Source organism: Syngnathus leptorhynchus, chromosome 11 (genome assembly GCF_054491065.1).
Source record: "Syngnathus leptorhynchus isolate UIUO chromosome 11, UIUO_Slep, whole genome shotgun sequence".
NCBI lineage: Eukaryota > Metazoa > Chordata > Actinopteri > Syngnathiformes > Syngnathidae > Syngnathus > Syngnathus leptorhynchus.
In genome coordinates, this window is record NC_141205.1 from 10,079,842 (window position 1) to 10,100,708 (window position 20,867).

The following is a 20,867-nucleotide window of genomic DNA, read 5'->3' on the forward strand; positions in this document are numbered from 1 at the left end:
ACTGCAGTGCACAAGCAAGCAACGTGAGAGTGACGTTCTATCTAAATGCTAATTCTGGCTAAATTAATCACAGTAAATATTTGCATGGAAACTACAGCTGTGCAAACTGTTTGTAACCTCAAATTCGTGACTTAGTAACCGGGAAGATTGTCTCTAGTTTTCTTTGTAAAAGAAAGTAGAAAAGCATTCAATTCTAGTATTGTGATTATTTGAGGTCCTTTGGCTTTCCATAAACCTCTGTAGACCTCTGTTAATATACATGAAACTTTTATCAGTATTTTCTTTTTCTTTCTTTTTTTTTTTAAATGTCTTGTTCCTTGACCCACTTCCTATTTTGTTCCACTTTGAGGACTGCTGACTGATTTCACAATTAGAAAAAAACTTAAATGTGTCATAGTGACTTGAGAACAACTCATGGATGTGTCATAAAGACTCATTGTTTAAAATTTTCCTCATAACATCTGACTTGCAAAACAAAGATATATATATATATATTTTTATAATAAGCAGGGGAAACAGTCAAACACCAAAATAACAAGTAACATAACAAGCCGGACATTGTTTCCGTTTGAGTTTTTATCTGAAAGAAACATCTAAAAATAATGGGGAAAAAATGTAATAAAAAAGTTAATGTAATAATATTAGAAAAAAACAAATACATGTAAACACGTAAATCTATGTAAATTACAGCAAATTAGAACAAGTGAAAACACATTGAAAATCTATTGTATGTTGAAAAAGTAATTTCAATACAAAAACATAGGGTTAGGATGGGACTCTAAAAGATAATAAATGAACGAAGTAGTAGTAGTATTAGAATTGTAGAATAAATTGTATGCATAAATTACTCTTTAAAGAATAATACAAATAAAATAAAGGCCGAAGTGTGGGTCGGAGCTGAATAGGAGTGACGTGTGGGCTGCGCGCGCAACCGAGCTGACACTTTGCGGAGCGCCCACAGAGACAGCGAAGCGACAAACGGTGAGCGCAAACTTTACTTGACACCAAAAATAAGATAGCGGGCTGGAAAGCATTTACCGCCGCTGGGACTTTCTCCTTCTCGACACTCGCGACGGGCCCCGCTGATGGGGTGTTTTTCTTGGATCGTAGCCTGTTTTTCTCGGATAAAACGACATTAAAGCTCCGCGAGTGGCTCTCGAAACACTCCCATTCTAGTCAAGGCCAGGCGGAAGGGCAGGTAACGCTAACCCCGCAAGCACCGATAGCGCGTTCCACCCCACCCCGCAGGTCATAAACATCAACTCGGCTCGGCACTTGACGTAAAGCGTCAAATTGGTCTTGGCGTAGGAGACCATTTGCGGGCGAGATATACTTGTTTTAGGCCGTTTTGGAGCGAGGGACGTGTGTGCTGCGAGCTAACAGGCTAGCATGCTAACTAGCCTCCGCTAGCGGCCCGTTAAAGCTAGCTAGTTAGCCTCATTATTGCTAACGAGCTTTGTAACGGGATTTAGCAGTGTTGCTCACACCGTCCACACAGTGACATGTTTATCTCATTGAGCGGGATTATAGATTAATGCCACCTCATCTCATCTGTCAAAAGTTTTTTTTTCACGCATGGGACTGGAAGAATTGTATTCATGTTACTGAAAGGAAGTGTTGGTAATTGCTTTATGTTCAAGCCCACATTGCATTCCGTATCGCAGGGGTGTGCTAAAATAAATGTATTGTCCATATTGTGGGGAAATTAACCGACTTCACACCTTGATGCGACTAAAACAGCTGTAACAACCTAGCTTGTATAGAAGTGCAGAACGAGAAAGAAAGGTGAAGTTGCAAAATTGCCTTTAAGAACATACTAAGTGTTTTTCACAGCAACGTGACAAGATTTTCTCAAATTGACAGTCAAACTGCTGAGGCTACTTGGAATTGCCACTTCCAAGTTCTGAGAATCAGCTGATGGGTTCTAGGGAAGCTGAGTTTTGCGTGTCAGATGTTTTTTTTTTCTTTATGTAGTGTTTAAGATTGTATAGAAGATCTGTTTAAAAAGACCTTTGAATTTGATTGAAACACCATGTACTTTTTGACTAGGTGTTGAGAATCACAAAAGTGAAAGACTTGAAATTGGTGTTAAGTGATTTGTTTGGAGAGATGTTTCAGGCTTAAAAGAGAGAAGTCATCATACTTCTCCAACAACTTGTGCAATTACGGCTTCTACTCTTTATTGTCTTCATCCTGTGGGGCCTAACATGGTTACAACGATGAGATGCTGACTTGAAACAACCACTTCCCTCCCCACACACCCGCTTCTAAGTCAGTCTGCTGTCTGGTACAGAGGAACAGAGAGTGGAAGAGGCTATTTTCGGCGGCCAGCGTGAAGCCTTCTTGTGTCTCTGGAAAGAGGATGTGGTTACAGGTCACGGCACCACTGACAGGATGGTTGGATGCATTCCGCCGATGTCGTTGTCCGTCACAAAAATAGTCATTCTTTAATCGGTGCTGCTCGTTTTTGGTTTAGCTTTTGCCGAATGCTGTTTACGAGCTAACTGTTAGCTTGTTAGGTGTGAATGGTGGGGTACACTCTGGTCTGGTCAGCACTGTTGACTAACTTTGACCTTAGCCCTGGGTTAATGTGGGTGAGTGATGGACAAAGGTGACTTGAACCAATTTGGTTTTGGTCATTGTGGTAGGTGCTTTTGGAGTTAAGGTGCGGTACCTTGTTGAGAAGTTGTTAAAATAGCTTTCAATCGTTATCTCCTCATAATTTGTTTGTGTATTACTGGAATATTGATTAAGTAAAAGATGAATTAAGATGCGATGTACTGTTAAGAAATGTTCCAAATGTAAACGTGTTCCTCACTTGTGTTGGGCACATTGAAACTCGAATAGTTGTAAATCTCCGCTGGGATGCAATGAATCACTCAAACATTGTTTTTAGGACTTTTGGAAAATGAAATTGAGCAATTTGCCTTTCCCACTTCAAAGACAGCATAACAGTCTCGACCGTGATTGCGCAGGCTGGCTTTCCCGCTATGATTGCAAATTCTCGTCTTATTAAACGTCATTACGTTTGCGCTTGACTCGAGCTTGCTTGGCCATCTTAGCGTCGCGTTATTTTGCGTCGCTTTGTGTGCGGTTATCGCGGTGGGCGATCTTATCAACGTTTGGCCAGAAGGACAACGTATCCACCCTCAAGTGGATGTGTGAATGTGTCACGTAAGAAGACGGCGGTCTCTCTCCCTTGCCGCTCGGCTTAACAGATGCGCGCCCTTCTCGAGGAGGGCCGGCCGTCAATCATCGTCCCACCCTGCTGAGTCAGCAGCTGTGACAGCCTCGCTTATGTCAGATTAGCCCGCGCCAGGAAATCCTGAATGTACTTTGGCGTAGCGCGTCACCCCGCCGCTGCTCGCACATGCCGTTCGCAGCCCTACATGGACACACATACCTTTTGGCCCCGGAGGGTGAGTGATGTCACCGCAAAGCGTGTGCTCGCTGGCACGCCGCCTTCCTTCGCTCCTTATTTGCCGGGCCCGACGAGCCGAGCGTTTGTTTTGCTCCCAATGACAGTGTCGTTAAGAGCCGAGTGGAAACAGGGCGAGGTTTGCTTCAAGACACATGTCCTTAAATGGCCTTTTGTGTGATTGCGTTGTCAAAGTACAATGTTGTTGCGTGTCGCCTTTTCGGAAAAATGTCTTGGGCTGCGTTAACACAAATTCGGTGACTGTAAAACATTGAAATGTTGTCAATTGGACCATCCGGTGTAACTCTAGCCTTACTATTTTTGGATTCCGCTTGTCTGTGTGAGCCTTTTGTTTCCTGTGCTACTTGACAAGGAATTGACAAAGCAGAGTCGGTCAAGGTCCTGTTCCCACTTTCAGGGTATACTGTCATTTAATAAAAAAAAAGAATCTTGCTTTCCAAACTGTAATAACTCTCCATGAGCTGAATGAGTTATTGTATTTTTATTGTGTTTGAGTTGAAAGTGCAGGCCAAAGTATTTGTGTCTTAGTTGCCACCTTGACAACAATAAACAGTGGAGAAGCCTTTGTCGCACTTGGCACGTAACTATCAGTGCTCTGTACTTGGAATGCCACACATTCGCGTCACCGTGTTTAGTGGACGAAGCAGATGTGTGTGTTGTGCGTGGCTGTGGATGGTACAAGGACAAGTTTCCTGGCAATAGCAGATTAACGATTGTGAATTACCCACACCATTTGATTGCATGGCCACCGGCAGCGCTTTGGTTGGTCATCTGCTCCACAGTTGCTTTTGATGCTTTGCAAAAATGCTTGATTATCACACGGCCCTTCTGTTTCGATTGCGGCTCCAAATATATTCGCCGCTTTGTGATTTTCATCATTCATCTCGAGAATAGGATCCTGCCCAGAGAATAACAAAAAAAAAAATCAAAGAAACTGAGAAGTATGCAGGTCAACATATAAAGTCCTCAAAAAGAAAGTGACTTCGCCCAGTTCCTTGTCAACCTCACTGCGGCGGTGACCCACTTGGCTAACCTAGCTGACTTAGCGCCATAATACGCGCCAGCGATTGGAAGCCCTCAAAGCCATATTCCAGAGATTGCACAATTTCTTCCTCATTATGACCCGCACTTCCCCTACTGGCAGCTGCTTTCTATCACTGGCTGGAAAAAGACAACACGTTGAAGCTTCGCAGTACCTTTCGAGGAGGTAATTGAGCACAAAAAAAGAAGGACTCTAGGGTGCTCCGCGGTGCATAAAAGCAAGCCGATTGTGCCATTGTGAGGAATAGAAGCGAGATCCATGAATCACGGCGCGCTGCACAGCTGGCTCGTGTTAAGCCGAGGTCACGTATTCTTCACCTCCTCCTCCCCGAAGGAGCTCCACTTATGGGTGTTCCCCCCTATTGTTGCGTTGTGCCTCTTGGCCCTAACATCCAGGAATGAGTACAATCTGCAATGGAAAAAAAGTGGGGAAATTCCAACTTTTTGGATTGTTTCTCTTGATTGAAATATTCACTTCTTTTTGTCTTTTTGTGCTTCTTCTCTCTAGACTGTTTGGCTGTCTGCTGAAGTGATCCCGCCATGCGTGAATACAAGCTAGTGGTGTTAGGCTCCGGAGGTGTGGGCAAGTCCGCTCTGGTAAGTTTTCCCCTCTCAAATATCTCCACTCCCCTCGACGACAACTCTGCAGGACATTTCCACTTTTGAAAGAAAGTAGCATCGACTAATCAGCTGGTTGTGGTTTTAACATTCAGCGGAGCGAGCGTGGACAACTGCATTATTTTTTCCATCACTTGGAGTTTATTTTTTTTTCAGCATTTATATTTGTCTGTGGCGTGAAATTTGTAAAAAATATCTCATTTCACTTTATTGGGAACTATATTATTGAAATGCAGCGACGGCGTTCTCCATGCCTGTTGGAAGTGGGCGCTGCCATTTTCAGCGATTGTGGAAGACAGAGAGAAAAAACTCCTGCGGACCGTCCGAGAAAACAAAGACGCACGCAGTGTCATCTGGAAATACTTTGCTGACAGCCAGTGCTAAGCGACAGACACGGCAAAGCCCGTCTGCAAGGCATTAAATAAAGCTTCTCAGGCCAGAGGAGGGAACACATCCAACACGGCTAAATAGTTCACAAATTAAAAAAAGCGCCGGGTTAATTTTGTAGGTTTTTAACCATCATTCATTTTGGTTCATAGTTATGTTAAGACAACACCACACCACAGTAATTTGGAAGAAATGTAATCTCCTGCTAGTCCTATTACATTTTTTTTTTTTTTTATTTGTCCCACCTTTACAACATCCTGTAATGCCACGCCGGTATTATTTCCAACAGCAAAATATAGACGGGGAAATCCCATCTTCGGCAGACAACCCGTGACTGATCGCACATTGTCTTCTCTTTTACAGACAGTTCAGTTCGTGCAGGGAATCTTTGTGGAAAAATATGACCCGACAATAGAAGACTCGTACAGAAAGGTGAGTGTTGTCCCAAAGGGCGGGAGCGGCGGCGGCGGCTGATGGCGAGCAGCTGCTCTGTTTCTACTCACGGCGTTTGTTTTGCTCTCCAGTGTGCTGTCACGCCCTTCGTCCTTCAGTTTCTGCCTGCTCTTTTTCTTTTCCTTCCTCATTCCTGAAACGTTTGACCCGTTACCGAGCGCTGATTGCGACGTGACAGCAATCGTTTCCTATTGTGATGCATTTTTAATCAACCATCTGTCCTTATTCCCCCCCCCCCCCCCCCCCCCCCATTACAGCAAGTGGAGGTAGACGGACAGCAATGTATGCTTGAAATTCTCGACACAGCCGGCACAGTAAGTATATTGATGTCAGTTAGAATTTTAACAAAAGCAATAAACGAAAGGGAAATTCCATGATTATCAGGATCATTGTCCTTATGGGTGGACATGCTATTTTTCCAAATATTGATTCTAACCAGCCATGCGCTCTACGCATAACTCGTTGTCAGAGCTGGGCTTCGAATCTCTTCAGATAAAACCAATTCTTCTGACAATGCTCCGAGGGATCCCATCTGCAGTTGTAAAAATGCCACGAGTTAATTCCATGCAATTCTCACTTGATCCCAGATGAGAAATAATCACGGCTTTGGCCTCCCTTCATTTAATTCCCGCCATCCTCAGCTGTTGGTGTGCTAACTGGTTAGCATTTATCCCAAAACGCCACTTTGCTTAAGTGACCTCTCCCAGCCCAGCCTAATCTGAGCCGCTGGAATGTTTGTACAATTTGGCCGAAATGCTGCATTTTGTTTTTTTTTAGTACTTTGTTTTGGAGGTATGCTGATCCAGACTCATCCCGCTTGTTCTTCCTACCGCTTTTAGGAACAGTTCACGGCAATGAGGGACTTGTACATGAAGAACGGCCAAGGTTTTGCCCTGGTTTACTCCATCACAGCGCAGTCCACCTTTAACGACCTCCAGGACCTGAGGGAACAGATTCTACGAGTAAAAGACACCGAGGATGTGAGTGTTTGTGTGTTCCGTCAGCTCCTCGCGGCAAGTTCGTTTGTGTTTTGATTTGTGCTTGAAAGGCTCGTGGAGCACGGAGCTGATAGATTATAGCCCCCCCCACACACACCCCACCCGTGCTTCCTTGTTCTCAGCCGCCTACATTGTTCAGTTTCTATGGAGACCATTCAACGTTGAAAAGCAAGCATCTTATGCAGGGCAATTACAAATTCGTATTAGGTGAAAACAATAGAGGCTGTGGTGTCCCAGTCCTACTTGTGTGTTGAAAGCAATGCGAGGGCACACAGTGCAATTTGTCTACTGTGCATATCATTTGCGCAGTGCACGTCTCTGGGTTGGGACTGTTTCTCATTTGTGGATACTCCCCCACCCCCCCTTGTACCCCATTGGTTTGATCCCAGTAAAAACAATGGATTTCTTTCCCTCTGCTCTGGTGATTAATTGTTTGCATCAGAATTTGATTAGCATCTCATTAGCTGGGTAAAGTCTTTTACACTGATACGGATGAATTGCCGTATCAACGCACGAGCTGCTATTTTTTTCAAGCTATGCCCTTTTATATAGAAGCCCTTGTTGGTTGGATGTGACCTCAGCTTTTGCAAGTAATTGTTAACATAAGAATAAAATTAGCATCCGGTAAAAGCGGTCCAAAAAAATAGCCACAGCGGTTCGCCTTAGACTTTCACACAATACTCGGCCAATGAAGGATATTGCCGCAGCTTTTGCACTGCTGTCGGATAACACTTTTGTACATTTTCCACACGTCGCCACTTTTTCGTTGGTGTTTTTTCGAGAGGCCTTTTTACTGTAAAGCTCCATCATCGCCTTGCTGGTGTTGTGCTGCGGCAGGGATCACGCCAGTGTCTCAAGGGTGTCCTTTTTTGGAGCTTTTCAGAGAATAAATCCTACCCCTCCCTCTCTTCCCTTCTTCTAACTTCACGTAATCACATTTTGTGGTACAAAACTGTCTTTTTCTTACCCCCCCCCCCCCCCCCCCCAACCCAGCTTTTATTCAGTGTCTGCTCCCCATCATTTTTTCCTTCCCCTTTCTATGGTCAGAGGGCCTTGTGGCCTCACTGTGGTCTGGCACAGTTAATGATTGGACTGATGTGCAAGAAAACCCGAGTTCATTAAAGTTACACTCAGCTGTGAGGTTGCGGTGTGTTTTTATTAGGGCAACTGTGGTTAGGGAGCCAAGGTTCGCCTCAAGCTAGCTTGAATTGCACGATTCAAGGTAGGGAAACTGACTGCCTCTCACTGGCCACCTGGAAAAATGCATCTCTAAAAATCAAAGCCTTGGGTGTAGCCTAGAAAAGTCACACAGCAAGGAATACATAGTCCAAAATCTCTTATCCCTTTGCTTTACTCGTACTTGTTTCTACTCGATGTGACTCACTACAGCAAAATGATGAGGCAGACATTTTTTTCCTCAAATGCTTTCAAGACCTCGCTAGCTGGGGTAGCCGACGTTGCCCGATCGCGACTGCAGATGTTTTTGTTCTCCACGCGCCATTTAGGGCCGAGCTGGCGAAATGCGCAGACATTCTTAATATCGCTAAGCTCAATTACAAGTCTTCAATGGGCTTCATTGCAAAAGCACTTGCATGTTTGTCGTATATTGTCCCGTTCCAGAAGCTCACCAGATTCCTACAGTGCTCAATTACCAGATTTTTTTTAATGAGTCCACTTTGAGCACAGCGGGGCCAGAAAGACTAATAAAGTGAACGAGCAGTCGGCGGTGCGGCGGCTTCACGAGCTTCCTTCCCACTCTTACGCCAAAACGGGTCTTATGACTTCTCGGGAGCATCTCTGCCAGTACGTCTAGGACGGTATTAATCCCCCGACCCGGTTCCCGTGACTCACTGCTCTTGTTTGTTTGCAAGTGCTGGCTGCGTTCATTGTAACTGCAATCCAATCTCCAAAGAATGCCACAGTAGGCGGGATAGGACCTGTCTGCAGCACGTTAGCGGCATCTGAGCAAGTCCTGGTTGGCCCATGTGGACTCTTTCAGCGGGCTAATACTTCCTCGTGCTGACTCTGAACATTTTTCTGTCCTACCGGCCCGCTCGCTTTTTCTCTCTCTCTCTCGCTCTCTCCATCCTTCTTTTTATCGCAGCTTGGCTCGACGTTTGTGTTAGCAGCGCATTCCTCGGCTCTCCCGGGACCCCTTGGTAGAAATGTCGTTGGGCAGTCCAGTACCCAAGCGGCTTGTTTGGATATCAAACATCAAGTCGCGACCTCGGCGGGCTTAATGCAAATATCCCAGCTTCCTGTCGTCCGCCTCAGGCCCACGGGGAAGAGGAATAATGGACCCTGTCATATTTCTTCTGCCCCACTTTAGTGTTCCTAACAGACGAAAACGGCCAGAGCGTAGAACTGCAAGCTAAAACAAGTCAGGATGCTTCCACATTCCCGCTGATATCCAGTTTTTCCACATCTCCCAGGCATTGAGTGAAAAAGCAGGAATCTCGCGCAATGATTTAGTAGTTACAGGCCCACCACAAGTCAATTTCTCCTGCAGATGTCTTGTTTGGAGTCTTTTAAACATTTCCACACATTTTAGGATGATGTGGTCACTTGAGGCTTTATCTTACATGCTTTACAATGGAAGATAAAAAAACACACACACACACACACACACTGTCATCATATATGGGAGAGGGCGGCCCGTATCATGGAATCCAGCTGAAATGTTTGGGAATGTTCAGGAAGGAAAGCGATGCTATCCCGGTTGGGCGGGGCCGCCGCGGCTTCCTCCGAGCCCAGCAAGCGACCCCAGATAGCCGCTCAGGAAACAGCAGGCAGGAAGAGACTCATCCCGACACTACCACGCAGTTGCCGCCAGGCTCACGATATACGCCTTTTCTGTTAAGGTTCCCCCCTCCCCTCGTTTCTCTCCTGTTAATGGAAAATTACAGCGGTACGGAAAGTAGCAGCGTGTTGGCATTTTCTTACCATGTCGCACGTTTTCTCAGAGGGTCGGAAAACGAAACAAGTGGCACTCTTAAAATAGACGGTCATGGGTTACGTAACGGGAATGATTCTTTTGCAGTCCCAGGGGGACTGATTGATTTCTTTGGATCGTCCTTGTGGCTGTTCCACAATGTGACGAGTATCGCACAGGATATTAGGACCGGTTGTGACACGGTTCTGGTCCACAATTTTTTTTTTTTTTTTTTTTTAATCATTATATTTTTGCCATGAGAACAGAATACAAAAATAGGCAATGAGTTGGTCCTCTATTACAGTAGCCCACCCACCGTATGAATTTTGAATGCTGTTAATCATCAGTTGTTTTTTTGTTGTTGTTTTTTTTATTAATCATTTCTGTGTTTCATGTGTTTCATTTCTTCAGGTGCCGATGATCCTGGTGGGCAACAAGTGCGACTTGGAGGATGAGCGTGTGGTGGGAAAGGAGCAGGGCCAGAACCTGGCCAGACAGTGGAACCACTGTGCCTTTTTAGAGTCCTCTGCTAAGTCAAAGATCAATGTCCTCGATGTAAGTCGTTTTTCATATTTTCATATTCCATCTTTCTTTTTAGCCGTCGCCATAACAAAAGCGCCTTACCGAACACATCCCATAAAACATTGGCACATAATGCATTAGGCATTTAGGTGAACGTGCCATTTATTATTGTTTGAGGAAATGCAATGTTTTGATTTTGTTGGTTCGTTCTCTCTCAGATCTTCTATGACCTGGTCAGGCAGATAAATAGGAAAACGCCAGTGGAAAAGAAGAAGGCAAAAAAGAAATCCAACTGTGTGCTGCTTTAAAGACCCTCCCATCCTAAAGCCCCTGCAGCAGCTCTGAGCCAGGTATGTTTGGAGACATGCTTTTTTTTTTTTAACAAGTGTCTCAGAAATGGGATAGTCATACAAAGATTGACTCATTTTTTAAAATTCCCGCAACTTGTTTCCTCCTTGTGGAAAACACTTTGAGAGAAAGGGCTCCACCCTCAGTCAGAAAGGGGTACAACACACTCAGTCAAAACTGAATGCCTTTTTAATTTTACCTCTGACTTGTGGAGGTAGATGTTCTTGTTTTTGATTTTTTTTCTTTAGCTGTGGAGAGGAAATATCTTGCATCTTTTTTTGTTTTTGTTTTTTTGTCCCTCTTGGCATCCACATGACTGAATGAGCCACCGCTCAACAAGCCAAAGGAATCGCTTGTGGACCACAGCCTCGTTCTCTCTTACATTCACTGTGGCAAATCAAATCAATGAGGAATGAATCTGGATTTCAACCACTCACATTTGGTCAGCGTAGAGAGTAAAACTTCCTTTCCAAAATTCTGCCACGAAGCGTGGATTAGCACAACAGACAGTGCTATTGTGCCCAGCTCAGACATGGCGGCCATAACCACCCACTCCGGTCGCCATGTGAGAGTTCACACGCCGGCCGGCCCACTGACCCATCACTAACGGGATTACATCCCAACTGTGCCACCGTTCATTCGCCATGTACACACTGGCATCCTCACCCCAGAGGACTTATTTCTCAGATGCAGTTTTTGTCTCGAACTGAGTCATATAAATGGCCATAAAGAAGAAGCATCATGAGCACTCGGCAATGAGTAAAGCAGGCTGTATGTATGTACATGATTGAGGATTTTCACCAAGTTTCAAAAAGTGAGAGACCTCATCAGGCAACACGACAGGGCAGGTCATCCAATCATGTTGCTTTTTTGGGCATATGTCCTCATTCCCAGGCCACTGTGACCTCTCTCTCTTTGGGCCTAAAAAAAATAAATACACACACACAAAAATGTAATGCAATGAGACGCTACAGTGGAACCACCTCAAGAGACCAGGAGTTTAGTTTAAAAAAAAAAAAAAAAGTTTAAAGTTATGTAATTCTACGAGGTAGAGCACCAGTAGAGCTTAGCAAATGGCAATTTCAAGGAGATTGTTTTTCCTCCTCTTTTTGTAACACTGTGAATAAGCACTATCTTCACTTGTATAACAATTGGGAATTTTAAAACAAGGTGTGGGGGTGGTATTTTTGTAAATTGGCCAAATTATGATGTCACTATATAGCAAAAGCTGTACTCTTTGTAAGCAGTCACTCCATGGTTTTAATACAAGCAGGTGTAATAACACTCATCGGCCAGCAGAGGGCGCTAACATCTTTTTTGGCAGATCTATGTTGCTTTTCACACATGACCTTTGGAGGAAGCAATTCAGGACTTAATCACTGTGTCGCCTTGCAGAAATGCTGTAATGAAGAACTGTTGCCCTGATTGGAACGTGCCAGCATTCCAACAGCCCTGCCCACCCTGATCCCCCCCCCCTCCCCTCTCAACTCCATCAGCCCCAAACGGTGAAATCAGCTGAGCGCTCACACTGCTCTATCCTACACGAGATGAGGATGACGATGTACGGCGCCGAGAGAAAAAGAAAAAAAAAAACATCAAAGAGAAAGACAGTCGGCGAGAGACAACTCTGCTCTCTGGCCTCGAGGACCTTCTTCCCGCGTGTGTCTGCTGAAAGGACACATTTGCTTCATTTCTGCATCAAAAACCAAAAGGCCACAAAACTGATGACAACAGCGCAGGAAATCTGTTAAAAGAAACGAAATGTCCGTGAGCCGCTTAGACACGGCTAAAACAGCAGCCCCCCCGCCGCCGCTCCCCCGCTTGGCCTCCCCTCTTCTTTTTTGAAACTTTTAACACAAACAAACAAAAAAAAACGATTAAGAAGTGAAACATTAGAAATGGGATTCAGTATTTTTCCATCTTTTTTCAGTATATCGTATTTGAAAAACATACATTTAGTTGTGTGAATATAAATGTTCTTCAAAAACGAGCATGGAAAAAAAAAAAAAAAGAGTTGCTTCAGTTCATAATTGTAGATGTGTGAAACCAAGTGGAAAAGTGAGAATTTTTTATCTTGGATGGCCATAAACATTTTCTCCATGCCTGTCATGTCAGTGATAGATCAAGGTCTATAATCTGTATTTTTTTTTTTTTTATGTTCCTTTTCACACCTCTTATCATTCATGGACTTCTCATCTACCGATTTCTCTCTATCTCTCTCTGATGTGACTTAATTTTATACTTAGTCACTGGGAATTTCATAGCTCCCATAATATATTCTAATGCCATTTTTTTTTTTTGCATAATGCTTCGGACAAAAATGGGTCTTTTATAGAAGAAATAAAAGGGGGGGGGAATAAGGAATGATTTCTATGTCTCTTGAAGCTGAAATATATTATACTAAACCAACTCGAATAATGCTTCTTGTGTTTTTCTGTCTACAATGTTCCAGCGTTTATGGATTATTAAAGTACATTTTAGTACATTTTCATGATATTGGTCAATGTATTTTTGTGAATTAAACTTTTAACCAAAGTGCCTTGGTTACCAGTTGGTCTTTTTATGTCACAGATACTCACAAAAATCTATTTATTAAAAAAAAATATATATATATTCTCCCCACTCATCCTACCTCATTGGAGGTGTCTCTCCGTAAAGCTACTTTTGGAAAAGATGGTATTTGTGTGTGGCAAACTGCAGGTGTGCGCTTGTGGGAGTGATGCTGGGAAGTGTCGGTGACTCCCCTCACATTCCCATGACTGCTTGAGATTGGGAAGAAAAAAAAAAAAAAAAAATCTCACAGCCTTGCTTATCGGCCAGTCCAGGATCTGAGTGACCATGTTTCTACAACGCTGGTCCCTTTTTCTGCTGGCGCTGGGTGAGTCGCCTTTAATTTTCTATTAAAACTATATATTTTTCATATTTTCATTTACAGGCCATAATAGATGTTTAGTGTCATCATACTAGTAGGATGAGCTATGGATACAATACACAATAATTACTTATGAGGACATTGATTATTTACTGGATGATTTTTCCCCATTGTGTCATTTTTGTTTTGAATTTCAAGTGGCAGAAAATGTCATTTTAACTTTTGAAAGTTATTTTACTTTTGAAAAATAAATGCTTGGCATTTCCTTTATTTTGTATGAATGGCAGCAAGTGGAAACACAAAATTATATTCTACATTCTGCCATCTCGTAAACGACTTGTCAGTAAGTCGCAGGCTTAGACCATTGTTTTTAAATTATTTTCTGTTAAAGGAAGATGAAAGTGGAACTCCCACAACTCCCCGCCATGACCATAAATAGTATTGTCTTATCGACTATGAAATTGTTAACGGTACTTTATACAATGTTACGAAACATTGTAGCCTCATCAATGGTAAATACAACAGGAAAAGAAAAAGAGATCGGCTTAAAACAAAGTATCTTTATCAACATTGTGTTTTAGTGTATTTATACTTTTATTTTTAGTGTTTAATATTTTTCCATATTTTCTCTTAAGGGTTTTTCACTCAAGCTGTTGCAAAAACAAAAACACACCTTAAAGCTCATTCTGACAATGACAGCAGCATTGCCACCTACTGGAGTGGATGTGCAATTACACTTTGTAGAAGGAAAAAAAAAATAACAATAATTCCTTGGGGTGATTTTGATGCCCCGAAGTCATATTACACCTAAATTCAGCATTGTCACTCTTCTCAGAACGCATCTTTCCTTGTTTGTGCGGCCCTTCATCAAATGAGAGGAGGCAGTGCGCCTTCAAGGTCAAAGCGCACAATAAGGAGAAACTGAAGGCGGCCAACGTGAATGGCTCCGTTCAGGTCTGCGAGAACACGCATTGCTGTGTGGGCTACTTCCTCGTTGTCAATGGTCAGCTGGAGGTTGACACTCTTGGTAAGAAGATAAGACATTTTCTTGGAGACAGACACACATACTTTCATTGAAGCCATCAAAATACTTCTCAGTCTCAACTATATGCCTTTTGTCAATAATATAAGCTTCTTCTTATGACGTGAACATTCCGCTGAACTAAAGCTTTTATCTCGCCAATGGTGTGACTCCTTCAGGTAGTGTTACTCAGTATCTTATTCATCCCGTGTTCCGTTAAAGCTTGCGATATCTATGAAAAGTCGTGTCCCGACGCCACCTGCAAGGCGCAGCACCGCTTCAACAACAAGCTGGTCAAGTGTGTGTGCAACACGGACCTGTGTAACCGCAACGTCACCTGGGGTGTGTCACCGCAAGAGCCGAGGCTCTTCAGCTCCATGGGTTTGTTGTATCTTCATCACTTTGAACCTTTGAAAATGTTCCTCAGTAAATCAAGTCAGGAATTTTGGTCGTTCCACAATGTTGCGTGCTTCCTTGCAGCAAGCCCCGAACTTGTCTTTTGGATGACATTAATTGTCATAACGTTGTATAATCATTGCTCAAATAAATTCCAGAAAATATTTGGAACAAACTAATACTTGTCTTTATAGGCAAAACTCGGCTCATGGTTGTTTTCTCTATGCCGGTCGTGTGCTTGCTGGTGATGGCGGCGGTGCAGTGGAGTTGTCTCTCGCGTAAAAAAGGTAACGGATTTCTTATATTTCATCTGATTCTAAGGGAGAGTGTTCAAACTTGATTTTTATTTTTTGATTTAAGGTGTGAATAAGATGAAAGAAAACACTGGGCCGGAAATAATTATTGTTTTGCTTTTTTCCGTGGTGAACTTTTGCGAATCAATGACTTCATTTAAGGAACAATTTTCCAATTTTGAGGAGTGTTGTTTTTTTTTCAGGTAAATCTCACTTACCTAAAACATGGATTTGCCTAAACAATAACAAATTGGCAATATAACATATATAAATGACATGCCTAGAGATGTTTTCCAGGGCTTGTTAGTGTTTTGACACAAATGGAGACTTGGCCTTGTTTACGAAAATACTACGAAATGGCTTATTTTGAGCCTTGTATGGTATTTCACCCCCACTGCTTTTGTTTGACCTTGCGACTGTCGACCTTGGTGCTTATCTCCACTGTAACGCTCCCTTCGTGCACCTGAGCGTCTTCTATTTCCTCAAATAGCAATAGCAACACAGTGATGTTATTTTAACGTTGCTGTTAACTTTGTTTATTTTAGAGGAGAATGCCCAGGCTAGCCTTTCAATCGCGCCACTGAGTCCCTCCCAAACGTCCCAGATTGACATCACTGATGTTCAACTGCAACAAGTAAACTGTTCGAAAAGGTTAACTGATTAAAAGCGCCGGGTCCCATCTTCAAATACTTGTGTCTCGCTTAGATTGTGGCCCGTGGACGTTTTGCCACGGTATGGCGAGGAACATACCGAGGATCTATGGTGGCCGTGAAAATCTTCCCCGCCGGTACGCAGCACGCGTTCATTTCCGAGAAGGAAGTCTACGGGCTCCCGCTGATGAGGCACGCTGGGATCACCCATTTTCTGGGTACCGGGAGAAGATCGGAAGATAACAGCTGGCTTCTTTTCCTACAATTTGCAGAATATGTGAGCATGAATCCAAAAATATTGGGCTGTTCCTGACAATGCAGGTTGTAAGTGAGGAAAATGACTCGTTTGTTTGTTCGGCTGTACTTTTCAGGGTTCTTTGCACTCCTTTCTGGGCCTGAACACCTGCAGCTGGCCGTTGTCACTCAAGTTGTGCCTGTCTTTAGCACAAGGACTCTCCTATCTCCACGCCAATCTGCACACGCAAGGTGGGCATAATTTTTTATTTTTTTTGCTTTTACTCTCAATTTGTGTAATGCTCTTTTTTTTTTTCAGAGGGTCACAAACCACCTGTAGCCCATAGAGACCTCAGCAGCTTCAACGTGCTGGTCCGGGCAGATGGCACTTGTGCATTGTGTGATTTTGGAAGCTCCATCATCACATGTTCATGCCCAGGCCATCGCCAAATGGGAACGCTAACGGTGACAACTCTCTGAATCTCCTATGGCAGGATTGTAACCCGCTCATTGTGTTACATTTATGTTCATCCACAGCGTCACAGTCAGGCAGCATGCACCCTGTGCTACGTGGCTCCCGAGATCCTGGATGGTTGTGTCAGCCTCTTCAGCAGCTGCTTTCTCCACGGGGACATCTACGCTTTGAGTTTGCTGCTGTGGGAAATCTGCATGCGCTGCTGCGACTTGTTTGAAGGTCAAATTCATAATGCACACCGACATTTATGCACAATCTAGCATAGAGGAAATTCTTCCAGTCTCACCAAGCAATGAGTGAATGTCTCCCTCTGCAGACGGCACCGTGCCACAACATCACCTCCCGTATGAGCGTGAGTTGGGAAGCCACATGAGCCAGGAGAAACTCATCGTCCATGTGTCTCACATGGGAAAAAGACCCTCCATCCCTGAGCATTGGCACCACCTGAGACAGGTATTCTTTCCCAATAGCCTCACTGAATTCCCACTGAATTACTCGAATCCCATCTCAGGGACCAGTGCTGCAGGATCTGCTGACTGAATGCTGGGACGTGGACCCGGATGCCCGTCTGACTTCTCATTGTGTTGTGGACAGATTAGTCTTTCTTCAGTCCAATTCTTTAGTATGACACTTTTTTTCCACAGCTTGTCTTTAAGAGTCTTAATTTTTATTTTTTTTTACGTGTGTTTCCGCAGTTCTGTGGTGTCTTGAATATCGATTGCTAAATATTATTCATGAAGAAATGTTTTTGGCATCGTTGTGCAACGCTGCTCCACATGAATTATCTTATCCTCACTTTCACTGTATGTGCACCATTCAGTGATGACCTTTTAGAAGTGTGTGTGTGTGTGTGTGTATGACTTTGAAAAAAATATATAATCAGGTAAAATGATGGAAACTGTACTCTTTGAACGAAGGAAAAGCTCCCCATTTTGTTTGTTGACATATATACAAAATAAACAGCCTATTGGAGTGTCTTCGGTTTACGATATTACCGATACAACACGACATGTACATTATCGTTTTGGATTTGATTATTTTGTGTTTGTGGCCTAAAAGTGTTTTTCGTTCAACTACTAACTATTGTGACTTAAATATTAGGTTTAGTAATAGTAATACGTATTCCGGTGGGATGGAATTCCGTCGTAAACCGAGGACCAATGCAAGTGGACCTCAAGTGTATAGTGAGTCAGACTCGTCACCACATTCCTCCTCCATTCGTCGCAACAAACAGTAGTTGTTTGGGTATGGAAACACTCAAGCAACATTCTTTTGTGTTTCTGCATGTAAATGTGGAGGCAGGTGCTTGTGAGTTTAAGTTTGGGTGCGGCTTCCTCGTCCTGCGCATGTTTCTTTCTCTCCAGTTGCGTCAGTGACTGCGCGTCAATCAATACGGAAGACAACGATTAAATAAAGCAAAGGTGAGTTTGGGATTATTTCATATATATTTAGATACTTACTTTCTAGATTGACGTAACAATCTGCGTTGATTCAAAAAAGTCGAAATTAGTGACCGTCGTAGTTGTCGCTTAACACGGACTCTGACAGTTATGTCACGAAAATGTTCCATTTTGTTGTCTCAACCATCAGACCGAGTTTACTGACCAAAAAGGGGACAGTTTACGCTCGTTAAATTTACACTTGTCACTTTAAAATTTTTTTAAAAACAATCAGCGATGGCTTCTGTTCATTAGGATTAATCGCATTATAGGCAAAATCTAAAAATAATCTAAAGTAACACACATCACACTTTTTATATGAATGTATTTCCGTATAGATGAAAGTGCCATAACATTTGTTGACATTTGCCGTTTTTACAATTTTCGCACACCAGCAGTTATATCAAATATTTACTATTTAAAACTCAAATTTAAAACATGTACAGTAATCAACACAAACTTTAGAGTTTAGATTATTGCCACTGCCAATGCATTAATGTTGCCTTGTTTGTTCTATTAAAAAATAGAAAGTCAAATAATAACAATAATAATAATAATAATTAATAATAATAATCTGGGGCAGCTCGGTGGAGCACTGGGTAGCACGTCCGCCTCACAGTTAGGAGGGTGCGGGTTCAATTCCACCTCCAGCCCTCCCTGTGTGGAGTTTGCATGTTCTCCCCGTGTCCGCGTGGGTTTTCTCCGGGCACTCCGGTTTCCTCCCACATCCCAAAGACATGCATGGTAGGCCTAAATTGTCCCTAGGTGTGAGCGCGAGTGCGGAAGGTTGTTTGTCTCTGTGTGCCCTGCGATTGGGTGGCAACCGGTTCAGGGTGTACCCCGCCTGCCTGTTGACGGCTGGGATAGGCTCCAGCACGCCCGCGACCCCTGTGGGGACAAAGCGGTTCAGAAAATGGATGGATAATAATCTGATTTCCAATGAATTAATAATCCATTTTTTTTTCTTCATGTCTTTCCAGAACTTTCAACAACAACTGAGGTGTATAACCAGCCATGTGGCCAAATCAAGGTATACAAACCCATTTTTTTGCGGGGTACAAAAAAAATGACAGCATTGAATGTTTGAATAATTGTGTGTTTACATTAGGTCCATCCAACCCAGCCTTCCCTCCTGGCTACAACCCCGCATACCCCACCGTCCCTCCTGCAGGAGCCTACCCACAGCCTCCATCTCAACAGTACCTGCCTGTTCAGTATCCAGGAGGCGTCAACCCCGCCATGATACCCAATGCATCCCGGGGTATGACGCCATACGCTGGTGTTGCGGGACCTCAGTCCTATCCTGTGGGGACTGCCGGGTATCCTGTCGCCTCTGTCGGAGGCGTCCAGGCCGGAGTGTACCCGCGTTCCCCAAAAGGCCACCACCAGAAAAAAAAGGGCCACCACCACAACAAAGGCTACCATGGGGGGTTCAACCCCCTCCATGGAGGCGGGGGCATGGCTGGCATGGCTGGCATGGCCGGTATGGCTGGCATGGCTGGCATGGCTGGGATGGCTGGTCTGGCTGGCATGGGGATGCATGGACATAAAGGCCACAAGAAGTTGAAGAAGGGGAAGAAGCTAAAGAAGGGGCACAAAATGCATGGCCACCACAACCATGGGGGCAAGGTGAGACTGGCACCACTTATACTAGGAAGTTTGGTGATGGTATTAGGGTTGCAGTGGACCCCCAGTTATTTGAGAATAAGTCCCGCCCCAGTTCTCGATTAGCAAAAATGCATGATTGATGCCCATCATAATTGCATTGAGGAAAAAAAAGTCATCCTTTCTTTTAACCCCTCAAAATTCTTGAATAAGCATCGACAACCGTTTACCATGAAGAATTGGGTTGCCCCCCCAACACACAAGTATGTGGACGCCCACTATAATTCATTTCCAGTGAATCCGGCCATCAATAGCAAAATAATTTGAATAAGTGACACTCATAATTGTTGTTACAAAAAATGAATAATTAAGTATTGTTTATTTGTTTATTTTAACATGCATTAACATATGTAATTATCTGTCCCCACAGTCCTCCAGTAGCAGCAGCAGCAGCAGCAGCAGCAGTAGCAGCGACTAAGGCCATGATCCAATAGATAAATGGTACTGTATGCCATCACACAATTAAAATGTGGATAACTTTATCAAAAAAAAAGAAAATAAACTATGGGATTTCTCTGTATACAGTATACTGTTACTCCATCTAAATATAAAGGGGCTTACTGCTAAAAGCTATTTAATGAATACAAGATTATGCAATGATGTAGGTTACGATTTTATAGGCTGTATTTTGTATCTTTCAGGAAATCTTTCTCTCGACCACTAACATGTTACACTTGTTGATTTTTTTATATCATTGTGTTTTGGAAAGAATGCATGACTTTTTCAAAATGGTGATTGACTACAATAAATGGATAAAAAGCTATCTGTGTCTCATTTGTACTATTAATGGCTATGTGTACAGTATAGCTGGATAAATTATAATGTTATAAAAATAATTACATTCCTCCTCTTAAACGTGACGTTTTTATTTGATTTAATTCATGTAGTCGTTTCTGTTAGTCATCTCAACATACATGTGTTATTATAATTTTTAAATTTTGTCAGAGAGGAGCTTAGGCATAACTTTTATAAATGCACGTGAACGTCTCAAAGCAACAACGCAAAACTTTTTACTCACATTTTAAAAATATATATTATTTGTGTGTTTTTCATTTTCCAAAGTACGTACAACCCTTTTCTATTA

General features: G+C 43.2%; 3 protein-coding genes across 7 annotated transcripts; all 3 read left to right on the plus strand.

Annotated features, from left to right (window-relative positions):
- Positions 1–867: 867 nt before the first annotated feature.
- LOC147049460 (ras-related protein Rap-1A-like) lies at positions 868–12,919 on the plus strand. Of its 3 annotated transcripts, none has more exons than XM_085924409.1 (8): positions 868–981; positions 4,989–5,077; positions 5,849–5,917; positions 6,196–6,252; positions 6,778–6,918; positions 10,280–10,423; positions 10,609–10,740; positions 12,134–12,919. In XM_085924409.1, the coding sequence occupies exons 2-7, from the start codon at positions 5,021–5,023 to the stop codon at positions 10,696–10,698; spliced, it is 558 nt and encodes a 185-aa protein (XP_085780535.1). In that variant the 5' UTR covers positions 868–981; positions 4,989–5,020; the 3' UTR covers positions 10,699–10,740; positions 12,134–12,919. The 3 variants fall into 3 exon arrangements, with proteins under 3 accessions (XP_085780535.1, XP_085780536.1, XP_085780537.1); XM_085924410.1 differs by lacking the exon at positions 868–981 and adding an exon at positions 1,010–1,198; XM_085924411.1 differs by lacking the exon at positions 868–981 and adding an exon at positions 3,400–3,419.
- Positions 12,920–13,363: 444 nt separating this feature from the next.
- LOC147049461 (anti-Muellerian hormone type-2 receptor-like) lies at positions 13,364–18,100 on the plus strand. 3 transcript variants are annotated; one of them, XM_085924398.1, is made up of 12 exons: positions 13,364–13,616; positions 14,428–14,637; positions 14,854–15,012; positions 15,222–15,314; positions 15,866–15,954; positions 16,026–16,247; positions 16,342–16,456; positions 16,524–16,669; positions 16,742–16,898; positions 16,996–17,132; positions 17,191–17,924; positions 18,044–18,100. In XM_085924398.1, exons 1-11 carry the CDS (start codon positions 13,577–13,579, stop codon positions 17,305–17,307), a joined length of 1,485 nt encoding a protein of 494 aa, XP_085780524.1. In that variant the 5' UTR covers positions 13,364–13,576; the 3' UTR covers positions 17,308–17,924; positions 18,044–18,100. The 3 variants fall into 3 exon arrangements, with proteins under 3 accessions (XP_085780524.1, XP_085780526.1, XP_085780527.1); XM_085924400.1 differs by having other exon boundaries at positions 17,191–17,863; positions 17,982–18,100; XM_085924401.1 differs by having other exon boundaries at positions 14,446–14,637.
- On the plus strand, positions 18,046–20,546 carry prr13 (proline rich 13). Its single transcript, XM_085924407.1, has 4 exons — positions 18,046–18,100; positions 19,099–19,148; positions 19,227–19,747; positions 20,154–20,546. Exons 2-4 carry the CDS (start codon positions 19,133–19,135, stop codon positions 20,199–20,201), a joined length of 585 nt encoding a protein of 194 aa, XP_085780533.1. The 5' UTR covers positions 18,046–18,100; positions 19,099–19,132; the 3' UTR covers positions 20,202–20,546.
- The last annotated feature ends 321 nt before the right edge of the window (positions 20,547–20,867 follow it).

Bases quoted from the DNA above. Each gene is read 5' to 3' on its own strand.
- prr13 (XM_085924407.1), top strand. The intron at 19,748-20,153 runs GTGAGACTGGCA...CTGTCCCCACAG, and splicing joins ACCACAACCATGGGGGCAAG to TCCTCCAGTAGCAGCAGCAG.
- LOC147049461 (XM_085924398.1), top strand. From the start codon at position 13,577: ATGTTTCTACAACGCTGGTCCCTTTTTCTGCTGGCGCTGG. The intron at 15,013-15,221 runs GTTTGTTGTATC...TTGTCTTTATAG, and splicing joins GAGGCTCTTCAGCTCCATGG to GCAAAACTCGGCTCATGGTT. The intron at 16,670-16,741 runs GTGACAACTCTC...GTTCATCCACAG, and splicing joins GCCAAATGGGAACGCTAACG to CGTCACAGTCAGGCAGCATG.
- LOC147049460 (XM_085924409.1), top strand. From the start codon at position 5,021: ATGCGTGAATACAAGCTAGTGGTGTTAGGCTCCGGAGGTGTGGGCAAG. The intron at 5,078-5,848 runs GTAAGTTTTCCC...TCTCTTTTACAG, and splicing joins GTGTGGGCAAGTCCGCTCTG to ACAGTTCAGTTCGTGCAGGG. The intron at 10,424-10,608 runs GTAAGTCGTTTT...GTTCTCTCTCAG, and splicing joins CAAAGATCAATGTCCTCGAT to ATCTTCTATGACCTGGTCAG.